This window comes from Atractosteus spatula, chromosome 2, assembly GCF_055471065.1.
Source record: "Atractosteus spatula isolate fAtrSpa1 chromosome 2, fAtrSpa1.hap1, whole genome shotgun sequence".
NCBI lineage: Eukaryota > Metazoa > Chordata > Actinopteri > Semionotiformes > Lepisosteidae > Atractosteus > Atractosteus spatula.
The window spans coordinates 16,147,104-16,159,491 of NC_142707.1; the positions used below are offsets into that span (position 1 = coordinate 16,147,104).

The 12,388-nt window shown below is 35.8% G+C and overlaps 1 protein-coding gene across 1 annotated transcript in view; it reads right to left on the reverse strand.

Moving 5' to 3' along the window:
- The window catches only part of spata17 (spermatogenesis associated 17), a 71,895-nt gene that overhangs the window by 25,630 nt on the left and 33,877 nt on the right, over nt 1-12,388 (reverse strand). The window contains exons 7-8 of the mRNA XM_088908671.1: nt 11,369-11,590; nt 3,101-3,249 (exon numbers count right to left, since the gene is read on the reverse strand). Of these exons, the coding sequence (XP_088764797.1) occupies nt 3,101-3,249; nt 11,369-11,590 (371 nt within the window). The remainder of the gene's footprint in view (nt 1-3,100; nt 3,250-11,368; nt 11,591-12,388) is intronic.

Genomic DNA, 12,388 nt, shown 5'->3' on the forward strand with positions numbered 1-12,388 from the left:
TGGATTAGCACACATTAGTCTGGGATAGATATCTTTAGACTTTGAAGAGGCAAAGAGGCATTCGGGCCTAAATAAAACCACACACTGCTCAGTTCAAGTAGATTTAAAAAAACACAAAATTGCAGTATAATAATTGCTTAATATAACTGAAAACACTGTGTTCAATTGATATCTCCATTTGTATTCCACATAAACTCTCAGACATTTGCAGTATTGCGCCGTGCGCTGAACGTCTGCTGCGGCACTTCTTAAGTTCCAGCCAGGGAAAAAAAAAAGTCTTCCCCATTTTAAATCATAATTATCCACAAAAATATTATCTGCATCAAAAGGCGTTATGGAGTGCTTGGACTTCATTAAGGAAAAATTAAGCCGGAGAAAGAAAAAAAGGCAAATTTAGGTACCTCTTTGAAAATTTCCACTGGAAATTAGCTGAAAGAAGGCGATGAATGCTGGATCAAAAGGGGCTAATCATGCTTAAACGTGCCCTGGAGCACCGAAATGTATAATACGATTTGCACAGTAACTACCTCTCCTATTACAGCTTGTTTAGAGTACTCTGTGTTAATGGGGTTAGCTAATTTAGTGTTTTAAGTTGAAAAAAGGCTGAGCTGCTTAATAAATATTGCACACTGTGCTAGTAATTAAAATAAATTGAAGGATTTTAAACAGAGATGGGACTGTTAAAGAAATAGTCTAAAAATGTTATTATGATAATCCTCTTATAATTATATTTTAGTTGAGATTTTTTTTTAATTGAAGTTGCTAATGTTTAATGTTTTATTACAAATTTCACTTTAAATAGTTATTTTCTTTATTCCTTAGTTTAGTCACAGCATATATCGTCCCTTCTCTTGCTCTATGGAAGTTATAAAAATATATTTGGCAAAGAATTTCTTTAGATTATTTTTTAAAATACTGCTAATCAACTATAATCAAACTTTTGTTTATTTTTCTCATTTTTTAATCTAAATGCCTTTTGACATTTGAGTTAATCTAAAATTACTTTCTGTACTTAGAAAACAGCTTCTCAGGCATTGCATCCATACTGTATGTGCATATTAATTAGTTCTGTCTGTTTCACAGTGATTGAAAGAAAAAAAAACAACTAAACAAAATTCTAAATCTGTTGCACATATATTTAGAATTATATATACTGTATATAGTGTCTAGTCAAACCCAAGTCATATAAAATCAAACTCAGCTGTAATTGAAACAAATATAACTCTCTAGTGATTGCAATGTTGCAATTCAAAATTACTTTAAACAGGAAGCAGAATTAGAAGTTTGCTTACTGTAGGGGGTTTTACTTTCTAGGATTGTAAAAAAAAACAGTGAATTGATATTCAGTACATGATATCCTTCTAAAAGTATGAAGTGCCTTGAAAATGTATCTAGACTGTGACTGTGGTCTAAATCACATTTGGTCCAAAAATCACATTTTGTGATTTTAATAACACTTACTTATACTTACTCAAAATTAATATTTTATTCAAATCTCAAATGTTCAAGTTAAAGGCTTCTAATGGTAGGACAAGTTACAGTGAATGTCAACAAAAAACTAAAAAGAAAAACAAATATAAGTTGTTTGAATAAATATTCAGACCTCTGAGCTCAATATTGGAAGCCACTTTGGCAGCAATTATATTCCCAAGTCTTTTTGGGTAGGTCTCTACCAATTGTGTACACAACCTTGATAACAAAATCTAGTGTTTTCTTCTATTATAACAACTTTGACCATTATTAATACAATTTAGAAGCTGGGCTGTGAAGCTGAAAAAAACCGACAAAGTTTCTCACTTACCAATATTGAATTCACACTGATCAGAATCTTTAAAAATCTGATGACTACAACTAATGTAAAATGTTATAAAATGTATAAAAGAGCAGCCGATTTGAAGTAGTGCAGTAGCTAGCTCATCACATTTCCCAATTTAACCTAATTGTTAAATTAGATTTCATAAATGGGTGGCACAGTGGTGCAGTGTGTAGTATTGCTGCCTCACAGCACTGAGGCCCTGGGTTGAATTCCTGGGGAGCTATCTGCATGGAGTTTGTATGTTCTCCCTGTTTTCACATGGTTTCCTCTAGTTGCTCCAATTTCCTCCTAGTGCACAGACTTACTAGTAGGTTAATTGGCTTATGGGAAAATTGGCCCTGGTGTGAGTGTGTGCATGTTTGTGTTAGTGTCTGCCCTGTAATGGACTGGCATCCCATCTAGGGTGTATCCTCCCTTGTGCCAATATCTTGCCAGGTAAGGCTCCAGCAGCCCTATGGTTAAGAGGATTACAAACAGATGGATTTTATAAATATGTTTGTCTTCTGTACCTCCATTAAGCTAAAATTCTACTTTTTGAACTACAATATATAAGTCTATAGGGATTGTATCTTAAAACAAAATAGCTAAAATTTCAGCAGATTATCACCGTAGAAGTGTTTCTATATAAAAAAGAACAAATATTAAGTGAAACAAATATAACAAGTAAAAATAACTTTTGAACAGTAGTAAATGTAGAAATATATGACATGTTGTCCTTTGCAAAAGACTAAATCCTCATAAAATAAAAATATATGAGGCCATATGGCCTTGCCATATCCAGTTGATTGATTTAACAACATAATGATAATTTCCCCCATGTTACTGAAAAAAAATAAATCAGTCTTTGAAAATATGATATTTAGATGAAATACCAACATTTCCAAATGAACAAAAGTATTATATTCGTGAGGAAACATAATTTAAAATATTTCCTCAGAAAGCATTGTTGAACTAAGGACTAGAATGTCCCATCTGTTTCATATCCAAATAATAGCAAACGTACCTTCCTTAATTAGCTTTTATCATTTATAAAGAAGTTTATAATCAAATAAATTTGGCTCTGGCCTTTATGTGACTTTTAATGTTGCAGACATGTGTGGGGAGCAATCCCAAATAAACACTGTATTAAAAAGCTCATCTAATCAGACAGTAAGAGTAGATTTCCCTGTTTCTGAAAAAAAATAAGCTTTGGAAACACAAATCTTTGGAAAAGTGTCTGCTAAAAAGCAAACAAAACAAAAACACAGCTGCAGTGGGAGTGCAACCTAAAGGGCCAAAACTTACGGCTCGTCATTCAACCGGTTCCTCCACTCCTCCTGTCTCAGCTCTTTTCTGGCCTCCTCCACAGACGTGATTGATGTGGCCACGCGCAAGGTTGGCTCCAGAGGCTTGAAGCGCTGCTGCAATACTTCAGCAGGATCGCGGAAGGGCCCCTGACAGGTACAGGATAAGGTAAATGTTTTATTGTGGGTCTTCCTGACACATTATTGATAACACCAGAAGCCCATGAGGCTGCTGAAAGCTCCACAAACTCCTATTTTCTTTAAATTATTAATAAAAGCAATTCCTCCTGATGCACCGTTGCAAATAGCATGATGGGTTGATAACATTTGCTTGATAGATGGGCATTGAGGAAACTCTTACATTTGGAAGCTGAATTCTTCACCTGTAAATCAATGCTGCCATATATATAAATTTATATAGTCTCTAACCAACAGGGGACGTTCCCTCCATTTATTTATTTATAAGTATTGGAAAAGGAAACCTTTTCCTACATCATTTTATAACCTATTTAGAACAGTACCAAAGGGTATACAATTTTATCAGCTTTCATCACTTCATACTCCTCACACACAGTTCAAACTAAGCCCACTCATTTATGTCTGCTCACACTGAAAAGGTTTTCAGCATTATTTTTAAAATACTTTCAGGTGGCTATATATACATTTGGTGTGTCAGCTTCAGGATAAAATCCAGGGTATAAAGCTTTGATATTTTATAAAGTGAACCTCTGCATTTTAGAACATCAAAAGTAACATGAACTGAAGATGGATATTTAAATTGTTTTCATTAACCTTTTCTGCAAATAACTAACCATTGTCAAAAAAGTAATGCCATATCTAATCTAGTTTTCATTATATAACTTAAGAGTATGCTGGGGGATATGCATCTAATATAGTATAAGATGAGTTTATGTGTCTGAGAATCCTGCCACTGATAGTCAGACTCTTGACCACTTTGTTATGTGATTACATTATTACTTCACTGTCACTAAAGTTTTAGGTATATATAATGCCAATTTATTTAACCAAATATAGTATCTTTATTCATATTCCTGCATAAGCGTTATAACGGGAGGCGGTCCAGGCTCCCACGAAGCATAGTTCCGGACCCTGTGCAGACAGTATAATCCGGAAGCGAGTGGAGAAGGACATGGGGGGGAGGCGAAGAGGATCAGGATGGGTTGACAAACAGGGGGGTGTGACTACGGTGATCCAGTGCTCGGGGGGCATGGCGATGGGAAACAAGTTCAGGCAGTCCAAAAAGGGGGAATCCGGGGCACAATCCAAAGTCCAAAACGGGGGAATTCAACCAAGACGAAACAAACAGTTAAAATCCAGAATGGGATCCGGAACAGGAACAGGGAATAAAACTAAGGTAACGAGGCCAGGCGCTCTGAGCCCCGGACTCAGATGGTCAGAACGCAGTGATGAAGCCTATGCTGTTGGAGTCTCCCCTGGACCCACTGGTAGGCAGGCTTCTGGGCGTCCATCTCCCAATGCTGAGCCAGGAATAGCGAGAGTGCCAGGCTTAAATAAGGAGACAGAACAGGGGGCAGGTGCACGTAATCAACTAAAATACGAAAGGGCCAAAGTGCCCTTAAGAGGAGGGATTGTGATCGTGATAGTGCATGAGAGTTACTGCATGCTTAGTGCAAATAATCATGTTATGATAATCCTTTAAATGTTGCCTAAAATAAAAGGTACAATGTAAGAGATCACTATTTGCTAATCATCTTGAATACCTGACCTACTGAGAAAAAACCTAACCCTACTGGCATTCAATCAATTATATGCTGACACCTGAGAAATACTGCACATGTGCACACGGTCAGCTAAACCTAGACCAAACCAGAAAACACTGGACAGTAGGGTCCAATCTGTTCTCCATGTGGAGGCCATTTATAGTGCCAAGGGATTCCAAAGTAAGGCGCTGATAAGTATCATGACTGCCCCGCGGTGAAGCTGAGTGGTGTGTGCAACTGTAGTGACTGTGAGCCACTCCTCCCATCTCCTGCCTGCCCTGCAGTGGTTGCTGAGGAGACAATTTACCCGTAACACCTGAAAGCAATGAGAAATCAGTCTGCATTAGGTGCTGTGGGTTCTTTATGTCTTATCCGGCTTCTCCTCTGCAATCTGGCTTTACATTTCAGTTCCTGTCCTACCCTGCACCTTCAAACCCCCAGCCCCGGTTTCCCAACCTTCTCCCTGACTTTGTCCCATTCTCCAACAGCTCCTGCTTCCCAGTCAGCCTGGACTTTCCTTGTTGCCTGCCTGTTTTCTGACCCACCCGATTTCCCCCTGAGGAACCTGTCCTCTGCGGTGCTCTTCTCCACTGCTTCAATTTGCTGTGTGCTTTGGGCGGCCAGCTTTTTGGCTGCTAGCAGTGCCACGTGGGGCTTTAGGCTTGGTGTGGCAGCTGCCTGTTGTAATTGCGCACACTTATGTTCCCCTGGCACTCACATCGCACAGGAATTGTCCTGCAGTGCATGTGAGGTGTTTCTGGTTCCCTGGTGTCAGCATCGTACTGCATTCCTTCCTTGTTATATCTGCCCCTGCTGTGTGAGCTGGCAGTTCTCACGGGGGCCTGACATCTCAGCCCTGCACCTGGGAGCTTTGCACAGTTGTCAGCTTTGGGGTTTGCCTACTTCCTGCACTCCAGTCCCTTGTCCTGCCACTTTTGCCCTCCAGCCCTTCCTCTGGCCTGATGTTTCACACTGGGCTCTGCTTCAACCTGCCAGTCTTCCTGCCTTTTCTTCTATCCGGTCTTGCCCCTGGTTCTCTGTTCCTTGCTCTTGTCCCCGTGAAGAAGAGTCCCTTATGAAGTTCACAGACCACTACTGCTGGACTGTGATACCCTTGCTGTTGGGTCTGGAGCACCTGCTGGGCCACCCCCGCCATCGTCATGCAATGGCATAACAATATGTAACAGTATGTAAGTTTGGAATTCATCACATGTGTGTGTGACTCAAGTTCAAAGATATGCTTTAACGCATGAAAAAAAATAACTGAAAAGCTCTAATTTCCCTTAACTTCAAACAAGAAATCAATTTTTACTAAGATTAAGAAAACAAATTGTTCCATCACAACTCACCCAAGAAATGAATTGAATGATTTTAACTGTATGCCTGCTTATGCAAAAAACACTCTAATCTGTTTTTGTGGCAAAACATCCCCATCTGATGTGAGATGTCAATACTTTGTGACATGCTATTCCAAGATGAACCAATTAAAACTTCAAACAAGCTCTAAAGCCTAGTATGCACTATACAAGGAACTGTTCCCACATACTGGTTTTCAGAAAATATGTTCCCTCGATGATTCATGCCATGACAAAGAAACATTCTTCTCTAGGCACATCTACATTACCATTTTGATTAAATTAGTATTGTAGCAACAGCAAGTAATTTCAGCTATATAAGTAAAATAATGTTTTTGCTGAGAATAAAAAGTAAAATAAATGACAAAGTTTGTATCTTAATGAAAAATAGTTTAATCTCTAATTATCCTTTTATCTTATATGTATCAGAAGAGTGTGGGAAATCTCATGTGTTGTTAGGATGGCTACATTGGTGATAGCCCTAGCTCTCCCTGACATGTTCCAAGAGCTAGTCAGTTATTCAAGTTATTCACACAACTGTAAAACATTTTGACGTGTATTTCAAACTGTAGATGAAGTGCACGAGTAAAATGAAATGATTACAAAAAATACATTTTGAATTGTGTTGACATTGCAGCTATAAAGCTTATACATCTAAATATATTAATTAGAAAAGTTCAAGATGACGTATTCTAGTGTAGACATACCAAATAGGGAAACGTATATCAATCAATTATAATTGTATTGTAAATAGCCACTGTATAATTTATTGTATCGCAATCTTAACCTAATCCCTGTAAACATCGATCCTTCTACTCTTCTACCCCTCTTAACAAGCTCGTGGATAAAGCATTTCATTGCCGAAAATACCGCTGTATGCCGTTCTGTTTGTGTATTGATAAATAAACCTTGATTGATTGATTGATGAAAACATGGGTAAATGCCTTAGTATCCTGTTTTTCTTCTTCGAAATGGAATAGTATGTTCCAAGTGTGCTCAACTGTGCCAATTAAGGGCAAGAATAACATTTTTAGTTTCACTTCCAGATATAACAAAAAACAACTACTCATTTCCTTAAACAACATTGGTTTCTTTTTGTCTTCGCATTTTCACTCATCAAATATAATATATAAGTAAAAAATAGATTGATTTCATTTGATTGACAGCTTTGCAGAAATATTTGGAAAATTCTTTTTAAAGCACTAACCTTTGTATTCCCAAAATATACTTTTATATGAAAAAGATTCACAGACATACCTGTATGTGGCATTTTAATTAAAATTCTTGGCCACTAACCTGAATCTGCAAGATTAGTAGAGAATTAGTAAAAGCAAAAATGGGTAAAAACCCAGCAACAATGATACAGTATTTTTAAAATGATAAAGTCAATATTTTATTTAGAGGTCTACTTTTTATTTTACCATTTTGGACCCTATCTGACCACCACATTAAATCTGTCAAATGATAAAGTATTAAAATGTATTTAAAATATTATGAAATATTGAATGAGATCAAATTTACATGTACTTTGATCTATGCATATTTATGTATATGTGCATGTTGGGACTATACTGACTGACTTCCACTGGGAAATTCATGAGGCATAATGAAGAAATGAGCTTTAGTTAGAGAGGTGGGACCATTTGTGTCTGAAACAAGTAAGAATTAAATCTCTCCAGTGATGACCAAGCAAATAAAAAAGATTTGCGTAACAAACTCAAAATCAGTGATGCAGGAAAGTGTTTGGAAGATATCCTGTTGATAACATAGACAATTTACTATCAAATTTAAATGATTAGAATCACATTATGTATACAGCACTAGGATACAATTAAATACCTACAGTAAATAACAATATACATCCTCAAAGATTTAAGATTAAAGGTCTCACATTTTTTATGTCGTTTGACTACACAGATACAAATACACTCTTTGTTTCAGTTCGCTTTCAGTTTGACCTTCAGGTGCTGAGTGTCGTTGTAGTTAATTCATGCAGGTGAGTTGGGTATCATCTTTGATACTATCAACAACGGTTCAGCTCCCACTGTCTCCAAACTCATTGCTTTCTATAGGAAAGATATAATCCATCTATCACAATGAGATAGTTATCAAATAGCAGACTGGCATTAAGGAGATCTTGCTGGAACTGTTAGCAGGTGAGAAAATGAAACCCTGCCTTTTGTGATTGTAAAATGTAAATAGATAATGCCATTCCATGCAAAGCGCATACTCTGAAAGATCTCCTTTTTTAATGAGTTCCTACTAACAAGGCACAGCTGGAGCCTCAGCCAGCCTGAGTGAAGACAGTGGCTCTAATAAAAAGAAATGATTCACGCCTCATTTCTGCTCACTTATGTTTTACATTAATAGAAACCAATAATAGGAACCAGTTACCATAAAAGTCATGGACCGTAAATAACACAAATGGCAAATACGTATCATCAAATACTTTTCACAGCTGGACAAGATGACATGCTAGATTTGAAGGTACTTAAAGAATTTTTTATTAAGGCTATTTTAAAAGCTGTGGTATTCCCTTGCTAAGAGCTGTTTAATGACATGCATTTAATAAACGTCTGAGCGTAATGTTGATAGACACATTTCTCAAGCTAGCTGGGCATCTATATATTCCAACAATTGTTAAATGTGATTGGAAGACTGTTTAACTATATTGCACTTCCCTAAAGAATATAAAATTGCATATTAAACCTGTCTTACCAATACGTTTCATGGTACATTTTATGATATTTTAATGGAATTTATAGAATCTTTTTAGAAAGGCAACAAAGAATAAATATGCATTAAATTATAAAAACAAAAAGTTTCAGATGTTTGAATTTAATTGTGATAATGTTTATATGACTAGTTAAATAACGACTATCCTTGATGGGTAAACAGTTTTGTTTTTCAGGTTAGAAATATAAAATATGCTTGCTATGAAATGTATAAAACTTTTCTAAAATGCTTGTCTTGATCTTTATATTAACTCTCAACATTCTTTTATTTCATTCATAATGTAGTTCAATCTAACACAGCACAACAAGACTTAAATTTAAGACATACATTTCTTTTTTGGACTGTATGTATACAGTCTCTAGTATGTACTGTATGTATACAGTATGTGTCTCTATAAAATAATATTTATACTGTTTTTTTATCAATTATAATTATTAATGATGATAACAGTAGCAAGCAGCATGTTCTGCAGGAGTAAGATAATATCAAATGCAAAAGAAAACATTGGTACACTTTTAAAAAACTCACTACAGCCACCAAATTGTGTGACCTCTTTCTCATAGAGAAGACAACGCAAAATCAGAATAAAGGTAATGCACTCCAGTATTCATGCAAATAAGGGGTTCCCAAGGAGTTCATTCATCATGTGACTTACAGTACCAGTTTTTCCAAAAATCATACAAAATTAAATTTATCATACCAATAATAGCATTCTTTTTAAAGCATACAGTAAGTCTTTACCAACTTTTGAAGTTACTGTACACAGCTTGAATATAAAGTATACATATATAGACTGGTATACAAGAGCATTTTCTTGTTCAGGGTGTCCAATAACATATTTACATATGTTCTTGGACATAGGCATCTTCCATTAATGTACTGTATCACCTTTTAAAAAGTAAGCTTTTGATTGGTTGATTGTGGCTATCATGTTTATTGGCTCAACATAATAATTACAACATCTGAATTCTCCTCTAGCAATGGTCACAGTTCCAAAAGTGGTTGTAGAGAAAATAAAAATGTTTACCAATGAAGTATCAGACAGGATGAGAAAATACAAACTTAAATGTCAAACAAAATAAGCATAGAAGAAACAGCAGATTACTGGCACTAGAAGCATACATGATAGATACATCTCCAGAGCCAGATGGGAACCAATTGTACTTAAGGAAACACGAGATGCTATTCATAGACCATTAACAAAACTCCTCTAGTGGTCTCTCAAGATAGGATTAACACCCACTGACTGGAAAATTGCTAATGTAGCACTCCATAAAAAGGGTGAGAAAACCAAACCAAGTAATTATAAACCAATAAGTGTTACTTCTATTATATTCTAGGTTATGGGAGAAGTAATTATAACTTAACTAGAGGATCATCTTTATAGCAACAAGATTCTAAAGGATAGTCATGAATGGATTTAGAAAGGATTGATCTTGCTTAACTAACTTGATAGATTCACTGAAATAAGGATGTTCTTCTTCTCAAAGATTAATTCTCACATTGCAGGGAATATTCATTTAAGGTAACATACTGTTCTTGAATTGTCCTCAGGTTATTGGACAGGGAAAGGAAAGTATAGCTAAGGGGTAAATGCACAAATCAGGGTGATGTAATTAACGGTGTACCTCAGAAATCTGTATTAGGACCACTGCTCTTCCTATTGTTTTTTCAAAGATCCAGATTCTGGTATGGTTAGCAAAATAAGTTTGCAGATGACACCAAAGGAGAAACATTATCAAAACTGTATAATCTGCAAAAGAAATTCGAGAAATATCAAATATAAGGTAGAAAACTCTTAATACAAACAATTGTAGGGTGTTGCTTGCATGGAGAAAACAGCAAAAGAAAACTTCAAATTTATAACTTGACCTGTTAAATTTGAAGAGGCTATTCATGAGAAAGACTCGGGTATTTAAGGACATAATCTTCCAGGCAAAGTTTCAGAACAATAAAAATGACAAACAGAATGGTTTGGCTATGTGGTTAAATGTCTAGAATTTGAATACAGGGATTTATGTTATAGTTGTTAACTGGAAAGGGAAGGTTAGCTTAAAACTAACAGGAGAAGTTTCTTTACACAAAGTGTAGTGGGAGTACAGTACATGGTGCTCAGTCATGTTGTTAAAGCTGATGCTTTGTCTTCTTTCAAGGAATGGCTGGAGAATCAATTAGCTGATGGCAACTGAAAAGGAAGATTATCTGAATGGATTTCTTTCATTTTTATCCTTTCTCATGTTCTTATAGTATTTTACATTATAATTTGCCCATTTCATGTATATGGCTATACAATTAAGTGTAAAATTGAATTTCCCCATTCATCTGCTTCAGCTGTTTATCATTACCTACAGAATGAAGAATGAATGATTTTTAGTTACCACTTTTGTAATAAAATTCCAAACCCCAGATTAATTTTATAAGTTTGATCTTTCTCACCTGTGGTTTCTTCTTGGGGATGGGAGGCAAAGGCTGTGCCATTGTGAGGGTCAAAGGAGATCCTGGTACATTCATGTTCACAAGCCCCTTGCTGGTCTCTTTTCTGTGGAACGATGTCTTAAGGCTCAGAGGTCTCATGCTCTGCGGTTTCAGTTCCATCTGCAGTTTCAGTTCCATTTCATCTGGGAAAGGTCTGTATGGTGAGTTAAAGACACCAGGGCACTGGGAAAGGGGAAAAAAGTAAAAATCATCCTTAAAATACAATACAGTAATAACAATTCATTTTGCCTTTAACATAGACTAGCTGCTTTTCAGGATCAATATTTTAGATGAGCACAAAATACCATGATAAAACTAGCTTTTTACTGTAAAGGAGTAATGTTATTAGCTCATTTAAACTTGCTAACTAAGATCACACATCACATCTGAGTAACAATTCATAATCTAATTCAATCTGTTAATGATTTTCACAGGCACAAAGTTTTAAAAACCAATACATGTGCAGATTAAATATATTCATACAATGGAAGTCTAGATTTTGTAACAAATTTGCCTTTAATAATTTTGTATTAATGCAACAGAGGCTATAAAAAGTCTACAAAATCACACCTCTCCCAATTCTACTACTTTGATTCAAGGTAGGCCTGCTATTAAACCAACAAAATACAAAAGAACAGCAACAGAAAAAGAACTTAAAAAGTTTGCAAATGTTTTCTTTGTTACATTGATTTGTGTGTGTTGGTAAGAAAATGTTGAAAAGGAACAGGCCTACTTTAATTTGGCTTCTCAAATTTAAAGTAATGGTGAGGGTAAGATCATACAGAGTTCAAGAACCACATCCTATTTGAGAACACCAAATTACAAATGAAAAGTTAGGCATTACAATTCACTTATGGAGCTTTGATGGCATGGATACACAACAAACATTCAAATAAGGTGAGACATTCTCCATTTGGATCCTAACAATCTCGCTTAGCAAACAATGTATATCTTTCGGCACACACTCAAGTTACATACTTG